General features: G+C 43.0%; 1 protein-coding gene across 1 annotated transcript in view; it reads left to right on the top strand.

Moving 5' to 3' along the window:
• AGBL1 (AGBL carboxypeptidase 1) overlaps positions 1 to 19333 on the top strand; it is an 805329-nt gene that overhangs the window by 173563 nt on the left and 612433 nt on the right. The window contains exons 10-13 of the mRNA XM_045901694.2: positions 13896 to 14012; positions 15035 to 15615; positions 17166 to 17249; positions 17484 to 17570. Of these exons, the coding sequence (XP_045757650.2) occupies positions 13896 to 14012; positions 15035 to 15615; positions 17166 to 17249; positions 17484 to 17570 (869 nt within the window). The remainder of the gene's footprint in view (positions 1 to 13895; positions 14013 to 15034; positions 15616 to 17165; positions 17250 to 17483; positions 17571 to 19333) is intronic.

Genomic DNA, 19333 nt, shown 5'->3' with positions numbered 1-19333 from the left:
GTTGTACGCTTCCATTTACCTCCCAGTCTATGGGAACTGTGCTCGCTTGGGTACGTGAGGTACACTTGGGCCAGCAAGGGAGTGGTGCCCTTTGATCTCTATCCCATAATGGCCCATGGTATGTAAAGCAGAGGTAAGCAAACTTTCTGGAAAAGATCAGACTGTAATTAGTTTAGGCTTTCTGGACCGACAGTCTCTGTACCATTACTCAACTTTGCTGTTAGGGCACAGAAGCAACTACAGACAACAGGTAAATGGTGGGGCATGGCTGTGTTCCAGGAAGACTTTTCTTTTTTTTTTTTTGTAGTTTTTAATTTTATTATATTATGTTAGTCACCATACAATACCTCATTAGTTTTTGATGTAGTGATCCACGATCCATTGTTTTCGTTTAACACCCAGTGCTCCATGCAGTACGTGCCCTCCTTAATACCCATCACCGGGCTAACCAATCCCCCCTCCTCCCTCCCCTCTAAAACCCTGTTTGTTTCTCAGGTCCATAGTCTCTCATGGTTCATCTCTCCCTCCAATTCCCCCGCCATTTTCCCCTTCCTTCTCCTAATGTCCTCCATGTTATTCCTTATGTTCCACAAATAAGTGAAACCATATGATAATTGACTTTCTCTGCTTGACTTATTTCACTTAGCATAATCTCCTCCAGTCCCATCCATGTTGATGTAAAAGTTGGGTATTCATCTTTTCTGATGGCTGAGTAATATTCCATTGTATATATGGACCACATCTTCTTTATCCATTCATCTGTTGAAGGGCATCTCGGCTCTTTCCACAGTTTGGCTACTGCGGACATTGCTGCTATGAACATTGGGGTGCATATGGCCCTTCTTTTCACTACATCTGTGTCTTTGGGGTAAATACCCAGTAGTGCAATTGCTGGGTCATAGGGTAGCTCTATTTTTAAATTTCTGAGGAACCTCCACACTGTTTTCCAAAGAGGCTGTACCAACTTGCATTCCCACCAATAGTGTAAGAGGGTTCCCCTTTCTCCACAACCTCTCCAACATTTGTTGTTTCTTTCCCTGTCCATTTTTGCCATTGTAACTGGTGAAGGTGGTATCTCAGTGTGGTTTTGATTTGAATTTCCCTGATGGCTATTGATGATGAACATTTTTTCATGTGTCTGTTAGCCATTTGTATATGTCTTCTTCAGAGAAGTATCTCTTCATCTCTTCTGCCCACTTTTTGACTTGATTATTCGTTTTTTGGGTGTTGAGTTTGAGAATTTCTTTATAGATCTTGGATACCAGCCCTTTATCAGTAGTGTCATTTGCAAATATCTTCTCCCATTCTGTGGGTTGCCTCTTTGTTTTGTTGACTGTTTCCTTTGCTGTGCAGAAGCTTTTTATCTTGATGAAGTCCCAAAAGCTCATTTTTGCTTTTGTTTCAGTAGCTTTTGGAGATGTATCTTTTTTTTTATTTTTTGTTTTTTTTTTATTCTTATATTAATCCCCATACATTACATCATTAGTTTTAGATGTAGTGTTCCATGATTCATTGTTTGTGCATAACACCCAGTGCTCCGTGCAGAATGTGCCCTCCTCAATACCCCTCACCAGGCTAACCCATCCTCCCAGCCCTGTCCCCTCTAGAACCCTCAGTTTGTTTTTCAGAGTCCATCGTCTCTCATGGTTCGTCTACCGCTCCGATTTCCCCCCCTTCATTCTTCCCCTCCTGCTACCTTCTTCTTCTTTTTTTTTTTTTCTTCACATATATTGCATTATTTGTTTCAGAGGTACAGATCTGAGATTCAACAGTCTTGCACAATTCACAGCACTTACCAGAGCACATACCCTCCCCAGTGTCTATCACCCAGTCACCCCACCCCTCCCACCACACCCCCCACTCCAGCAACCCTCAGTTTCTTTCCTGAGATTAAGAATTCCTCATATCAGTGAGGTCATAGGATACATGTCTTTCTCTGTTTGACTTATTTCGCTCAACATAATACCTTCCAGTTCCATCCACGTCGTTGCAAATGGCAAGATCCCATTCCTTTTGATGACTGCATAATATTCCATTGTATATATATACCACATCTTCTTTTTCCATTCATCTGTTGATGGACATCTTGGCTCTTTCCATAGTTTGGCTATTGTGGACATTGCTGCTATAAACATCGGGGTGCACGTACCCTTTTGGATCCCTACTTTTGTATCTTTGGGGTAAATACCCAGTAGTACAATTGCTGAATCATATGGTAGCTCTATCTTCAACTTTTTGAGGAACCTCCATACAGTTTTCCAGAGTGGCTGCACCAGCTTGCATTCCCACCAACAGTGTAGGAGGGTTCCCCTTTCTCTGCATCCCCGCCAACATCTGTCGTTTCCTGACTTGTTAATTTTAGCCATTCTGACTGCTGTGAGGTGGTATCTCATTGAGGTTTTGATTTGGATTTCCCTGATGCTGAGCGATATTGAGCTCTTTTTCATGTGTCTGTTGGCCATTTGGATGTCTTCTTTGGAAAAATGTCTGTTCATGTCTTCTGCCCATTTCTTGATTGGATTCTTTGTTCTTTGGGTGTTAAGTTTGATGAGTTCTTTAGAGATTTTGGATACTAGCCCTTTATCTGATATGTCATTTGCAAATATCTTCTCCCATTCTGTCGGTTGTCTTTTGGTTTTGTTGACTGTTTCCTTTGCTTTGCAAAAGCTTTTTATCTTGATGAAGTCCCAATAGTTCATTTTTGACCTTGCTTCCCTTGCCTTTGGCGATGTTTCTAGGAAGAAGTTGCTTTGGCTGAGGTCAAAGAGGTTGCTGCCTGTGTTCTCCTCAAGGATTTTGATGGACTCCTGTCTCACATTGAGGTCTTTCAACCATTTGGAGTCTATTTTTGTGTGTGGTGTAAGGAAATGGTCCAGTTTCATTCTTCTGCATGTGGCTATCCAATTTTCCCAATACCATTTGTTGAAGAGACTGTCTTTTTTCCATTGGACATTCTTTCCTGCTTTGTCGAAGATGAGTTGACCATAGAGTTGAGGGTCCATTTCTGGGCTCTCTATTCTGTTCCATTGATCTATGTGTCTGTTTTTGTGCCAGTACCATGCTGTCTTGATGATGACAGCTTTGTAATAGAGCTGGAAGTCCAGAATTGTGATGCCGCCAGCTTTGCTTTTCTTTTCAACCTTCCTCTGGCTCTGCAGGGTCTTTTCTGGTTCCATACAAATTTTAGGATTCTTTGTTCCATTTCTTTGAAAAAAGTGGATGGTATTTTGATGGGGATTGCATTGAATGTGTAGATTGCTCTAGGTAGCATTGACATCTTCACAATATTTGTTCTTCCAATCCATGAGCATGGAACGTTTTTCCATTTCTTTGTGTCTTCCTCAATTTCTTTCATGAGTATTTTATAGTTTTCTGAGTATAGATCCTTTGCCTCTTTGGTTAGATTTATGCCTAGGTATCTTATGGTTTTGGGTGCAATTGTAAATGGGATCGACTCCTTAATTTCTGTTTCTTCTGTCTTGTTGTTGGTGTATAGGAATGCCACTGATTTCTGTGCATTGATTTTATATCCTGCCACTTGACTGAATTCCTGTATGAGTTCTAGGAGTTTTGGGGTGGAGTCTTTGGGGTTTTCCACATAAAGTATCATATCATCTGCAAAGAGTGAGAGTTTGACTTCTTCTTTGCCGACTTGGATGCCTTTGATTTCTTTTTGTTGTCTGATTGCTGTGGCTAGGACTTCCAATACTATGTTGAATAGCAGTGGTGATAGTGGACATCCCTGCCGCGTTCCTGACCTTAGGGGGAATGCTCTCAGGTTTTCCCCATTGAGAATGATATTCGCTGTACGTTTTTCATAGATGGCTTTTATGATATTGAGGTATGTACCCTCTATGCGTATACTCTGAAGAGGTTTTTTTTTTTAATTTTATTTATTTGAGTGAGAGAGAGAGAGCCCAAGAAGGGGGGAGGGTCAGAGGGAGAAGCAGACTCCCTGCTGAGCAGGGAGCCCGATGTGGGACTCGATCCCGGCATTCCAGGATCATGACCTGAGCCGAAGGCAGTCGCCCAACCAACTGAGCCACCCAGGCGCCCTACTCTGAATAGTTTTGATCACGAAAGGATGCTGTACTTTGTCAAAAGCTTTTTCTGCATCTATTGAGAGGATCATATGATTCTTCTTCTTTCTTTTGTTAATGTATTGTATCACGTTGATTGATTTGCGGATGTTGAACCAACCTTGCAGCCCAGGGATAAATCCCACTTGGTCGTGGTGAATAATCCTTTTAATGTACTATTGGATCCTATTGGCTAGTATTTTGGTGAGAATTTTTGCATCCATGTTCATCAGGGATATTGGTCTATAATTCTTCTTTTTGATGGGGTCTTTGTCTGGTTTTGGGATCAAGGTAATGGTGGCCTCATAAAATGAGTTTGGAAGTTTTCCTTCCATTTCTATTTTTTGGAACAGTTTCAGAAGAATAGGTATTAATTCTTGAAATGTTTGGTAGAATTCCCCTGGGAAGCCATCTGGCCCTGGGCTTTTGTTTGTTGGGAGATTTTTGATGACTGCTTTAATTTCCTTAGTGGTTATAGGTCTGTTCAAGTTTTCAGTTTCTTCCTGGTTCAGTTTTGGTAGTTGATACATCTCTAGGAATGCATCCATTTCTTCCAGGTTATCTAATTTGCTGGCATAGAGTTGCTCATAATATGTTCTTATAATTGTTTGTATTTCTTTGGTGTTGGTTGTGATCTCTCCTCTTTCATTCATGATTTTGTTGATTTGGGTCATTTCTCTTTTCTTTTTGATAAGTCTGGCCAGGGGTTTATCAATCTTGTTAATTCTTTCAAAGAACCAGCTCCTAGTTTCGTTGATCTCTTCTACTGTTCTTTTAGTTTCTGTTTCATTGATTTCTGCTCTGATCTTTATTATTTCTCTTCTCCTGCTGGGTTTAGGCTTTATTTGCTGTTCTTTCTCCAGCTCCTTTAGGTGTAGGATTAGGTTGCGTACTTGAGACCTTTCTTGTTTCTTGAGAAAGGCTTGTATTGCTATATACTTTCCTCTTAGGACTGCCTTTGCTGCATCCCAAAGATTTTGAATAGTTGTGTTTTCATTTTCATTGGTTTCCATGTATTTTTTTAATTCTTTAATTTCCTGGTTGACCCATTCATTCTTCAGTAGGATGCTCTTTAGCCTCCATGTATTTGAGTTCTTTCCAAGTTTCCTCTTGTGATTGAGTTCTAGTTTCAAAGCATTGTGGTCTGAAAATAGGCAGGGAGTGATCCCAATCTTTTGGTACCGGTTGAGACCTGATTTATGACCTAGGGTGTGATCGATTCTGGAGAATGTTCCATGGGCACTAGAGAAGAATGTGTATTCCATTGCTTTGGGATGGAATGTTCTGAATATGTCTGTGAAGTCCATTTTTTCCAGTGTGTCTTTATTTCCTTGTTGATCTTTTGCTTAGACGATCTGTCCATTTCAGTGAGGGGGTTGTTAAAGTCCCCCACTATTATTGTATTGTTGTCGATGTGTTTCTTTGCTTTTGTTATTAATTGCCTTATATAATTGGCTGCTCCCATGTTAGGGGCATAGATATTTACAATTGTTAGATATTCTTGTTGGGTAGACCCTTTAAGTAGGATATAGTGTCCTTCCTCATCTCATATTACAGTCTTTGATTTAAAATCTAATTTGTCTGATATAAGGATTGCCACCCCAGCTTTCTTTTGATGTCCATTAGCATGTTAAATGGTTTTCCACCCCCTCACTTTCAATCTGGGGTTGTCTTTGGTTCTAAAATGAGTCTCTTGCAGACAGCATATCGATGGGTCTTGTTTTTTAAGCCTGTGTCTTTTGATTGGGGTATTTAGCCCATTTACATTCAGGGTAACTATTGAAAGATAGGAATTTAGTGCCATGGTATTGCCTGTAAGGTGACTGTTACTGTATATTGTCTGTGTTCCTTTCTGGTCTATGTTGCTTTTAGGCTCTCTCTTTGCTTAGAGGACCCCTTACAAGATTTCCTGTAGGGCTGGTTTTGTGTTTGCAAATTCCTTTAGTTTTTGTTTGTCCTGGAAGCTTTTTATGTCTCCTTCAATTTTCAATGACAGCCTAGCAGGATAGAGTATTCTTGGCTGCATATTTTTCTCATTTAGTGCTCTGAATATATCCTGCCAGTCCTTTCTGGCCTGCCAGGTCTCTGTGGATAGGTCTGTTGCCAATCTAATGTTTCTACCCTTGTAGGTTACATATCTCTTCTCCCGAGCTGCTTTCAGGATTTTCTCTTTGTCTCTGAGACCTGTAAGTTTTACTATTAGATGTCGGGGTGTTGACCTATTTTTATTGATTTTGGGATGGGTTCTTTGTGCTTCCTGGATTTTGATGCCTGTTTCCTTCCCCAAATTAGGGAAGTTCTCTGCTATAATTTGCTCCAGTATACGTTCTGCCCCTCTCTCTCTTTCTTCTTCTTCTGGGATCCCAATTATTCTAATGTTGTTTTGTCTTATGGTATCGCTTATCTCTCGAATTCTGCCCTCGTGATCCAGTAGTTGTTTATCTCTCTTTTTCTTAGCTTCTTTATTTTCCATCATTTGGTCTTCTATATCACTGATTCCCTCTTCTGCCTCATTTATCCTAGCAGTTAGCACCCCCATTTTTGATTGCACCTCATTAATAGCCTTTTTGATTTCAACTTGGTTAGATTTTAGTTCTTTTATTTCTCCAGAAACGATTTCTCTAGTAACTTCCATGCTCTTTTCAAGCCCAGCTAGTATCTTTAAAGTGATGATTCTGAACTCTAGTTCAGACATCGTACTAATGTCCGTATTGAGTAGGTCCCTGGCAGTCGGTACTACCTCTTGTTCTTTTTGTTGAGGTGATTTTTTCTGTCTTGTCATTTTGTCCAGACGAGAATAGATGAATGAGAGAACAAAATGCTAACACGGTAACAACGTCCCCAGAAAATATACTCTAAACAAATCAGAAAAGACCTGAAGCCGGGGGAAAAAGAAAGGGAAAGAAAGAAAAAAGAAAAAGCAAAAAAAAAAAAAAAAAAAAAAGCAAAAGCAAAAGATAAAAACAGGAAAAAAAAAACCGAAGAAAACAAAAAAGAAAGACAGAATGTGATCAAATATGATCAGGCTGGTATATAGATCAGTGCCACACACTAGATTTTGGGTGTATTTTGGTCTGTTAGAAGAAAGTGCCTCCCAAAATTTTAAAGAAAGAAAAACTTATATATGTACAAAAATAAGGGTTGATATGATGAAGGGATGGAATATGACTGTAACGATGAAAATTATAAAAAATTTTATAAAAGGAATCGATAAGAAGTTGTTTGAAAAAAGAAAGAAGAGGATTTAAAAAAAGAAAAAAGAAAAAAAAAGGGAGAGAATGTGATCAGGCAGGGGAGTAGAAAAAACCATATACTAGAGATTTAGGGTATATTTTGATCTGTTAGAAGAAACTATCTCAAAATTTTAAAGAGAGAACAACTTATATATATATGCCAAAAATACTGGCAACTACTATGAAGGGATAGATTATGACTCTAAAAATGAAAAATAAAAATGTTTTTTAAAAAAGGGATTGATAAGATGTTGGTTGAAAAAGGGAAAAAGAAAAATTAAAAAAAAAAAGTTTAAAAAAAATTAAGTTTGAAAGACTAAAGAATCATGGTAAAAAAGCCATGAATTCTATGTGCAGTATTCCCCTATCGCCGGAGTTGTGCCGTTCTCATTGATCAGTAAACTTGGTCTTGGCTGGCTGTTCTTGCTGATCTTCTGGGGGAGGGGCCTGTTGCCGTGGTTTCCAAATGTCTTTGCTGGAGGTGGAATTGCCCCGCCCTTGCCCAGTCCGGGCTAAGTAATCTGCTCGGGTTGCTCTCCAGAGCTTTTGTTCCCTGCGAGCTTTCCGTACAGCTTTGGAGGCTGAGAGTGAAAATGGCGGCCTCCCAATCTCCACCCCGGAGGAGCCGAGAACTCGGGGCCCCGCTCCTCAGTGAGCCCCCAGAGAAAAGCCGTCAGTCGCTCCTGTCTCCCCAGTCTCTGGCTGCACTCCGTGCTCACCCGGCCTGTGACCGCGCGTTTCTATCTGGCACCCGACCCCGGGTGGAGTCTCCAAACCCAGCAGATCCCTGCGGTGCACTCCCGCGCGGCTCCTCCCGGGGGAGGAAGGTGAGTCTCCCCGGATCTGCCGCTTGTTGGGTCCCTGCTGGAGGAGCAGTGGCCCGACTGTGCCGCGGATCACGGTTTATGGCCACCCCGAGCTGAGAGCCCGCTCCTGGGCTCCGCCTCTGCAGCCGGCTTCCCTGCTCCGTTACCTGGGAGCTCTGCCGCACTCAGGCACCCCCGGTCTTTCTGTGACCCCGAGGGTCCTGAGACCACACTGTCCCGGAGGGTTCCACCCCCCGCTGAGCCACCAGAGTGATGTCCCTCAGCGGAGCAGACTTCCAAAAGTTCCGATTTTGTGCTCCGTGGTTCTATCACTTGCCAGAAGCGGCCGACGGAGGCCCCTCCCCCGCCGTCTATCCTCCCGAATATCGCCTCGGATTCACTTCTCCGCACGTCCTACCTTCCAGAAAGTGGTCGCTTTTCTGATGAGAGAGTTGTTGCTCTTCTTTTCTTCGATCTCCTGTTGAGTTTGTAGGTGTTCAGAATGGTTTGATCCCTATCCAGCTGAATTCCTGAGAGGAGACGAAATCCAGGTCTCCTACTCCTCCACCATCTTGCTCCGCCCCCGTAAATACTACTTTTTATAACATTCCTGGAGATGGAACCTGAATTTATTTATTTATTTATTTATTTTATTTTTATTTATTTTTTGATATATACATATATATTTAAAATTTTATTATGTTATGTTAGTCACCATACAATACATCATTAATTTTTGATTTGGTGATCCACAATCCATTGTTTTCATATAACACCCAGTGCTCCATGCAGTACGTGCCCTCCTTAATATCCATCACCGGGCTAACGAATGCAGCTTGTCCCTGCACATCAGATACAAGAGGCATGAACAGAAGCACAGAACAAATTGGTGAGGGCTTGGAAACTATTCATCAATGCCTTTGAGCCAAAAGGAGAAGATGAGAAGTCTGTGTGTAAATGTGAGTGACAGCCCCACTCCCTCCCCCCTCCCCTCTAAAACCCTGTTTGTTTCTCAGAGTCCGTAGTCTCTCATGGTTCATCTCTCCCTCCAATTACCCCCCCTTCATTTTTCCTTTCCTTCTCCTAATGTCCTCCATGCTATTCCTTATGTTCCACAAATAAGTGAAACCATATGATAATTGACTTTCTCTGCTTGACTTATTTCACTTAGCATAATCTCCTCCTGTCCCATCCATGTTGATGTAAAAGTTGGATATTCATCCTTTCTGATGGCTGAGTAATATTCCATTGTATATATGGACTACATCTTTTTTTTTTTTTTAAAGATTTTATTTATTCATTTGACAGAGAGAGACACAGTGAGAGAGGGAACACAAGGTAGGGGGAGTGTGAGAGGGAGTAGCAGGCTTCCCACGGAGCAGGGAGCCCGATGCGGGACTCGATCCCAGGACCCTGGGATCATGACCTGAGCCGAAGGCAGACACTTAATGACTGAGCCACCCAGGCACCCTGGACCACATCTTCTTTATCCATTCATCTGTTGAAGGGCATCTCAGCTCTTTCCATAGTTTGGCTATTGCAGACATTGCTGCTATGAACATTGGGGTGCATATGGCCCTTCTTTTCACTACTTCTGTGTCTTTGGGGTAAATTCCCAATAGTGCAATTGCTGGGTCATAGGGTAGCTCTATTTTTAAATTTTTGAGGCACCTCCACACTGTTTTCCAAAGTGGCTGTACCAACTTGCATTCCCACCAACAGTGGAAGAGGGTTCCCCTTTTTCCACAACCTCTCCAACATTTGTTGTTTCTTTCCCTGTCCATTTTTGCCATTCTAACTGGTGTAAGGTGGTATCTCAATGTGGTTTTGATTTGAATTTCCCTGATGCTAATGGTGATGACATTTTTTCATGTGTCTGTTAGCCATTTGTATGAAAAGACACTTCTCTGAAACCTGAATTTGAAAAAATCTATCATCTGTATATTTGCCTATCATCATCCATCCATCCATCGACCCATCCACCCACCTCATCTTTTCCTTCCCTCCCTTCTTTTTTTCTTCCCTTCCCTCCTACCTACCTACCCATCTAGAGAGTTCCCTGGAGTTCTGAGTTCTCTATCATAAGATGGTAGCCACAGACTCATAGAGGCTACAGCTCAGCTTCTACGTTAAGACTCTAGGTTAAGACTGCTCAGTCTCTAGATTAAGACTGCTATCGACCCTCCAGTGTTCTCAGAGTTTTGTTGATAAATGGAATCATTTCTGAAGTCATCAGTAGTAAACTGGATCTTTGCCGTGGCTTGACAGCACAGGCCTATTGAGTACTCGCTGAATTATCTGAATAATACTGTGCTGTGGCGATCGTTCATCAATGCCACTTTCCCCTACCCTCTTCCTTGTTCTTTGGTAACTGGGTGTCTGATGCAGAGTGTCAGTCGCCTCTTGTATCTGATGTGCAGGGACAAGCTGCATGCTGGTGCCTGACTCACGCTGCACAGGATGGAGAGCGTTCAGACGTTCTCCTTTTCCCCCACCGTGTTGCAGATGTTGGCGGGTTGGGGTGGAGTGAAACCCAAACAAAGCATCAAATCCAGCTGGGAAAGAAGCACAGAACAAATTGGTGAAGGTTTGGAAGCTATTCATCAAAGCCTTCGAGCCAAAAGGAGAAGATGAGAAGTCAGTGTGTAAATGTGAATCAGAGAAACAGGGCACATCGGACTCAAGGCTTGATTCTGGGGTGTTGCAAAAGAGCAAGGGAACTGGGGTTCCAGCAAACTGATTTTCCTTCGTGAACCCAGAAGCATTTGCTGCAAGAAATGTGGGCAAGAAGCCAGGAATATTTGTTTCTGGTCATAGATCCAGCCCAGGCTGTTAACTGATGGCCTTTTCATTTGAAAAGTCTTAGTTAATAATTGGGCTCAACTGTTTAGAAAGAATGATTAAAAGGAACTTTTGTCTGTAAAGAGTCTTAAGAATGGAAACTTGGGTGACTTTCTTTGAAAACTCAGTGTCAACATAAGAAAAGAGAAACTTGTAAGAAGTATAGACCAGATGTTGGCTGTGTTTTTTTTTTTTTAATATATTTTTTTATTTTTTGTGAACACAGCTGTTTGATTTGGACAAACTCTGAAGAGGAGGAGGATAATCAGAGTGACTTCAAGCTCTCCTCTCCTTTGCTCCCTCTTTTCCTTCCTTTTCAGTTTTTTGTTTCTTGCAGGTACTTTCTTGGCCGTGATCCATGTGGGAGGCAGTAGGCTAATTTCCTGGGGATGGTAATATGATACAAAAGCAAACAAGGCATAGATTTTTATCTTCAAAGAGTTCTAGTGAACTTGGAGGTTGTCCCTACCAGAGTTCAAATCATCATCTTCGAAAGGGTGGTGAGCTCAAGTGTAAGGCTGGGGAAAATCAATAATATCTGAAAGGTCCAATATGAGGAAGAAGGGCCAGAAAGCATGATCTGGATTAGATGGGTCCCAGAATCCTAAATGTTGAATCCTACCTGGGTTGCTGTGAGGACACAGACACAGGGCCATCCCTGAATAAGTATAAATGGTATTTATAAGAAACAGAGAAGGAGGGGAGAACCAACCTGAGTGCCTGGAGATTCAGAGACTGAGATAGAAAACTTTGGGGACCAGAGATGGTCTCTGTTACAACTACTTTACTTCACTGCTATACCGAGAAACTACCCACAGATAATGCATAAATGAATGGGTGTGTCTGTGTTCCAATAAAACATTTTTTACAAAAACTGACAGTAGGTTATAGTTAGCTAACTCCTGCCATAAAGCTCAGTAGGTCACCTAGCCACATTTAGAATGAATTCGGCTGCAGCTCATGGGCTGCATGACACTCTTCACTCCAGACACAACAGCCTTACTTGCTGGTCGGGAGACTTTTCCCAGTCACCTGCCAGATGGGTTTCCATTGGTAGCACTCTGGCGCATAGCTGAAGCTGCAGCAAGGAGGGTGGAGGCAAGTAGGAACTGATAGATAAACCTGGAAAGAACAAGAATGATGGGATCTCCAGAACCAGGCTAAGGAGTTTGGGCCTGGTGCGCACTGTATCAGAAAATACCATGAAATCAACCTCATGAGATCAATTTTTCTTTTAATTTAAAGTTTGGAGGAAAATTCCAGAAGAGGGATAGAATGTTGCATTTTCTTCCCTCCCCCTGCCCCAATCAGTCATATAAACATTTATTGTCCATATTCATTTGACTTAAAGAAGAACAGTCCAGGCCTTCAGGACTGCCAGGTTTTTCCTTAACTAATACACAGGGTAGGTTTTTCTCCCCTACTTCATTAGGGAAACTGGGCCCAGGAGAGACATGGAAAGATGAAAAGACTGGACTGCTTGATTCTTGGTGTCCTTTCTGTGTAAGACTTTATAACCTTTGGAAAATACAGAGGTGTTGGGAGGAAAGTCACCCTCACCATTTAACTATTGTGAAATGATGATCTAGAAATAAATATTAAGGGTCTGGGATTATTCAGCCCAATGAAGAAAAGACTGGCAGTGACGGGGTAAACATAAATCTTTAATGGGGTAAAGTGCAACGGGAGGTGACAAACCCCTCCCCGGGTCTGGAAGGCCCCGCCTAGTGCCTCCTTCTCGAATGCTTACTCCTGCCATCTTCCTCCTGTTCTCTGTGCTGCAACCATCTTCTTTCTGGAAACCATCATCAGCTGTTTTGCTGGTGATTTCTTCCCCTCTGTTCTAGTTAAAATGTCACCTCCTCCACGAGGTGGTCTCAACTCACGCAATCTAAGGATTTTATTTGTGTGTGAGAGAGAGAGATCACAAGTCGGGGGGGAGGGGTAGAGGAAGAAGCAGACTCCCTGCTGAGCAGGGAATCCAATGCGGGACTTGATCCCAGGGTCCTGGGATCATGACCTGAGCCAAAGGCAGATGCTTAACCAACTGGAGCTACCCAGGTGCCCATCAGCTCACACAATCTAAACAGCTTCCCACACCCCCCACCTCAGGGTAAATCCCACTGCCCCCTTCAATATATCCATGGCATTTATCACTGTTAGAAATGACCTTCTTCATTTGTTTGCTCTCTTCCTTCTCTCGATAGAAGGCGGATTCCATAGGGACATTGACCTTTGTCTGTTCCATTATCGCTAACTCAATGCCCAGAATGGTACCTGCTCATAGTAGGTGCTCATTAAACATTTTTCAGAAGCCTGAGGGACCTAAATGGGAAGGGGGATAGAAGAATAGGTGCAGTGATTACAATTCTGTTGATGATGGTGGTGGCAAGACACAGAATTCTTTCATATCACACTTTACTAATTTTATATAAATTAGTTATTTACAGTGGGGGCTGATAAATCCTGAGATGGATGCTGAGAAAAGTTGTATACCTTCTTTCTTTTCATTAAAAAAATACAACCCAGGGGTGCCTGGGTGGCTCAGTTGGTTAAGCATCTGCCTTCGGCTCAGGTCATGATCCCAGGGTCCTGGGATTGAGCCCCGCATTGGGCTCCCTGCTCAGCGGGGAGCCTGCTTCTCCCTCTTTCTCTGCCTGCTGCTCTGCCTACTTGCGCTCTCTCTCTGTCTCTCTGTCTCTGTCAAATAAATAAATAAAATCTTAAAAAAAATACAACCCGACATCTTAAATTCTCCTTTGTGTAGGTTAGCACTATAATTTGGAGGCAAGGAAACCATGTCCCAAGATTCTGAAAAATCACACATGTAGTAGCTTGTCTTGTTGCTTTTCAGGGTGACTGTCTTGACTGTGAATATATATACACACATATATATATGTGTGTATATGTATATACATTTGGATATTCCATTGTAGGATGATGACTTGGAAACGGATGTGAACAAGCTAAGTTCCAAACCTGGTCTTGACCGACCCGAAGAGGAACTGATGCAGTATGAGGCGATGTGTCTTGAGCTCTCCTGCAGCTTTGAGGTAGGGCATATGCCCTGGTTCTGCTCCATGGTGATGCATGATAGGTTCTTTGCAGAGCCTGAGAGGCCAAGCAGGAGCTCTCCAGATGGAGAGCACTGCTCATCATTAGCAATCTGCTTCTGGGGTCTTTCTGAGAGAGAAGCAGAAGGCTAAGCAAAATGTGAAAAAGGGGGCTGGTCTGGATGTATGCAAGGCGCCTCCAGTAGGGACACCTGGCACGGAGATGGAAATAGGACTGTACACATTGCCGCCTATTGTCTGGGGGACAAAGTGACTTGTCCTCACGTCCTGAAAATGCACTGAAAATTCTTGATGATTTATTGAGTGGGCAAGTTGTACTAGATGGCTTTCTGAAGGTGGTCAGTCTGATTTCAGGGTTTTTTGTTAGTAGAAACAAATTGAGAACCTTGCACCTGGCGATGTAGTGGCTAGTTGCTGCTCCCATTACTATTGCTGTTGTCTTTTAGACCTGACTTTGGATCTCTATTATTTTCTTATGACTCTTAATATATCATGAATTTGCCCACCTCTAAAGGTACCAGCTAAATCCCATGGAGAAGGGAGGCAGTATATTCTATTTTACTCCAGAAGGCCAAAGGGGATCCATAGGTAAAAGTTTCAGGGAAGGAAATTTCAGTTCAGTGTAAGGAAGACTTTTTTTTTTTTTTTTAAACGAACAGAATGATCCTCAAATGAAAGGCGCTGCCTTGGGGTGTAATGAAAACCCTGTAAATAAGTTTGTTCAACAGGCTGTAACTTTTTGGGGTGTTCCAGAGGGCATTTGTGTGCTATATAGAATTGTACTAGACCCACCCAATGCCCCTTCCAAACATGAATTTCTATGATTCTACCATTCATTTGATTCTTGAAGCTTAGCCTTTTCTTGTCTGACCTTGGAAAAAGCTTCCTAATTCACAGAATTTATGCTTAACTCTGTGCCCAGAGAGTGAGGATAGGGGTCAAGTTGTATTTTCTACCAGGGAGGAAACACTGACATATTCTTTTCCATTTTAAACCTGAAGGAACTCGAGTCTAAACCTGCAGATGATTTGAACTTTGAAGAGACTCAGCATGCCAAGCACTACCACATTCCGACTGCAGCCTCCCCAAAGCAGCATTGTTTGACTGAGGACCAACGCCCCTGGGGGCAAGAAAGAGAAGACATGGTCCAGACTTCCCTCCCGAGTATGGTGAAGATGGGGAGGTCCGCCATGCATCCAGCCTCCAAAAAAGGCCCTGGGAACACCGCATACCAAAACATGCAATCAAATGGTCTTGGGATAGATTCTTCTGGAAAAGAAATCCCTGACATTCAAGCTTCCCTCAAACAGGATGCTTGGGATATAGACGTGATTTCCTGCCCAATGATGAGTGCCTCCTTCTCCAATTCCACTAGGCCTACAGAAACTGCTGAAGTAATAGATAAGCTTCTGCAGACACATCCCAAGCATATCCCCTTCCATGACCCCTCTCTTTATATGGCCAAAGCCAGAAGAACCAGATCTGTAGCTGACTTCAAGAGGATGGCATTTCCTGACCTCTGGGGTCACCGTCCACCTCCCTCTGCTCAGTCAATGCTGGAGCGGAAGTGTGGACTCCAAAGGTGATGGTGCTGCTGATTTGGAAGCTATATTTTTTGTCTTTAATATTTTAATAGGCAGAATGGTTTGTATAGAGAGTTCTGCCATCTTAGGAAAAGTGAGAATCAAGCAGTAGCATGTTCAGATCCTTTGGGAAGCTTTTGCCAAACACAGAAGCTTGCCTCCCTCCCTGGACATGTCAGAACCAAGTGTGGAATAGCAACAGGCATGTGTTGCCAGAAAAAGAATCCCTTCGATGGTTCTAATGCAACCCTGTATCCCAGAATGCATTGCAGATCATAACAGGGAAAGATAACCCAGTTTCTCCAAATAATTGGGATCATTCTTTAAGGAAGTTTCTCAGGAAAAAAAAAAAAAAACACCAAAAAAACAGTGTGGATTATTTGGGATCTTTCTTTTTTAATTCACTGTAAATTGGCATCTGATCTCTTGTTGACGAAAGGAGGTGGTGTACCCTCATCTCACAGTCCCAACCTTATAAAACCTGGCTTGGCTGGGAGAATAGTTCTGCTCTATCACTGAAGATTGTAAGGAAAATATGCATTCTCTAGGATAGAAACTTTGGGTGGTGGGTTATTCCCAGAATGATGGAAAGGGAGCTTTGCCTTTGGATCAACATAGTGAGATTAAAATGTAAATGGCTAAAGCCAAGGAAAAATGATTTTCCTTGGAAAACAAACAAACATTGAGTATGCATATGCTAAGTCAATGGAGCAAAGTGTGCATACCAGAAAGTTTCATGAACTTATTTTCCATTTCATCAGCAAAGTAATGGTGGATCCCATGAGCTGCTCAGACTTGGGCTCCTGCTGACATCTCTGACCCTATCCTTTGCAGGTTATCTGCTATGCTCAAGTTCCTGAGAGACACGGCACAGGGGCTGGCCCAGCAACACCTCCCCCTTTGACAGAACATGCTCCCCTTGAGTCTAGGCCTCTTGTCTACCTCCCCTCTCTTTCTCCCACTCCACCAAAAAACATGGATCAGAAATTCAAGGAGGGAATCTGAAAGATCTGTTGGGCTTCCTTCTGTCCTCTTACTTAAACTTCCTGAATATGAGTGTTTCTCAGAAGATTGACCTTAGTTTTCTGGAGATGACAGAACCCAAGGAATAGAAATGACCCAAGAGTTCAGAGGCTTACTGAAGCCTTGAAGCCCTTGAGGATGCTAAGAGTCAACAATCCTAAAGTCTCCCTCAAATATTGTCTCTGTGCAAAGGACCTTCTTACTCTCACAACCAAAAACCTTTGGAGTCCATTAGTCTAAATGCTCTTGAAAAAAATTCCCCTTCAAGTCAAGAATCTTCCAACTAAAATCTGGCATCAGTGCATCCTACATTCCTATTGCTCAGTGTAGTTTCATTTTTTGATAAAGAACAAAAGGAAGGAGAGACAGCACTTTTTCCACTCTTGTAGCCCCAGGTTGGGGGGCATTATTAATTTTTCTTTCATAATTCTCTGATGACTCTCAAGGCCCTTCCCAGATGACCATAGGATGGATGGGGTCAGGAGTGAGAGCCAACCCTTAAAATGTTTCCAATTTTCCTTTCTAGGATCAAGATATTTGAGGATGTCCGGAGGCTCATCCAGCCAAGTGATGTTATAAATAAAGTTGTCTTCAGTTTAGATGAGCCTTGGTAGGTGGTCTTGAGCATCAGTGGAACATGGAAGATGGGGGTGGAGTATGGAATATCCTCTTAATGACATGAGAATAATCATGCTTTATGTTAGTAATCCACCCCTTCTCCCTGAAACACGATCAGAATTCATATTCAAGAATCTGTAAGAAAAAGCTTATCTCTAAAAAATGTCAGGCTATGCCCAAGAATAGCAGGAATGCACGTGTTCACATGTTTCCTATTTCATTACAGGCCGTTGCAAGACACCGCTTCTGACTGCTTGCGGTTCTCCTCCAAGTTTGAGTCAGGAAATCTTCGCAAAGCCATCCAAGTGCGTGAGTAAGTAAGGAAACCCACGAAGGTAGCAGGTTGTGCCTCTCTCCTCCCTATTCTCCGTACCGTGGTCTCACATCAGTCATTTGAAATCAGCCACGGTGGGAGAGTTTATACCCCGAGAACGGGCAAACAAGACACATGAAGGTTTTCCTCTCAGTCCGTTGCTAAACATTTACGGGCACACCACTAGGGGGCTCATTAGCTGATGTCACAGCAAGGTGGCAACTAGAGGTGAAAGTTATGAATACACTTGTATTCCAAATAATGGCTCCATCCTCGGATGCGGGAGTCCTTGGACTGGGATGTTTGTACTCCTGTTGATGCCAGGGCTGGTTCCGTTGACACAGCAGGGTACATGGGGTCCCCTGGTCCTGTACCTCTTCACGTCTGTTGCTCCCATCGCTGTGAATGTAGGTGACAGGAACATTGGGCTCCCCGTGGAGAGGTGCGTTACTCTTGATTCAAGGGCATGCGTAGTGCCATGCCTCTCTGGCAGAATCTCTCAATGAGCTCTTATTACTAGACAAGTATTTCACAGGCAAGGAAAGTCTAGGTCTGTACAAACTAAAAAGGGGGAGAGGACACAAAACAAAAATTTTTGGCGCAGAAGAGACGGCTATGGTTTCATTCTTTCCTCAGTACCAGTGTGGACTCTATTTGTCATATGCCAAAAATCAGGATTTGTCACCCATCTTCTATGGGTGAACTCCCGAAGACAGCAGTCCAGAACAGTTAATGGTGTGGGGGTCACAGACTCTGGAATCAGAATGCTGGAGCCACCTCACCCCTTCCTCACCAGGAGATTTCGAGCAATTACCTGACTCTACTCCATGCCTTTTTTTCCTCACCCAGAAAATGGGGACAGTGACGGCACCCACATCATAGGCATTTTTTTAACGCGAGTTAGTTAAAAACACATCACGCTCTTAGAATAGTGCCCAGCACACTCAGCATGAGCCTGTCTTCAGGGATGCATATTCGCCCTTGCCAGGGCACAGAACTTCAGCTAGGTCAGCCTGTTTTGTATCTATCTGAGGAGTCATTTTTGAAATATTTCTTTTTTGGGGGCGGGCAGGTGAGCAGTGATCCTTTTCCGTTTGTTTGTTTTGTACATGAACTATTTCAAGGAAGCCCGACATAAAAAACAAATCCAAGTTGAGCTACATGGGCTGAAGAAGAGAAAGGCAGTTCTGTTAACATTCCTTCTAGGCTTCTTCTCTTTCTGTTGCCAGCTCAGCTTCTACATCTTGTGGTGGTGCCTGCTTTTATTACTCTGTTTATATACCATGTTTAAGGGATCTGGGAGAGAAAACCTAAGCAGGAGTCTCCTGGGGGGGGGGGGGAACAGTGGTCAGTCCATGATGTGTCTGCCCTGCTGGCCTTGTTCTGGTCTCTCTCTCTCTCTTTCCAGATATCTGCCTTTGGCCAGTGTGTAGAATCCTAAACCAATTATGGTCAGGGTAATGGAGTCAGAGGACAGAAAGCAAACCTATATATAGGCAAGGAGTTTTGATGATCCATTTTTGGAGAGGATGGTGGGCGTAGGAGATCATTTGAGGGCTGTAGTCTTTCTGGATTTGTCCTTATGAGCGTCACTTGGTGGACTATGCTTCATTCGCTGTATCTCAGGCTCAGTGGTTTAAGGGAGATGCTTAGAGTGACTGTGTGAGCAGTGGGTCTCCGTCAGGTAGCTCTACTCTGCTCTGATATGCCTTCTGCAAAGCTCCCCCTTCCAGAAATCTGACTGTACCACTTTGCAGGGGTCC

The sequence above is a fragment of the Mirounga angustirostris genome, unplaced genomic scaffold (assembly GCF_029215605.1).
Source record: "Mirounga angustirostris isolate CCGP_5_RB_7025 unplaced genomic scaffold, mMirAng1.0.hap1 SCAF_9, whole genome shotgun sequence".
Taxonomy (NCBI): domain Eukaryota; kingdom Metazoa; phylum Chordata; class Mammalia; order Carnivora; family Phocidae; genus Mirounga; species Mirounga angustirostris.
The sequence above is the reverse complement of the archived record's forward strand: the minus strand, read 5'-3'. Positions and strand labels throughout refer to the sequence as shown.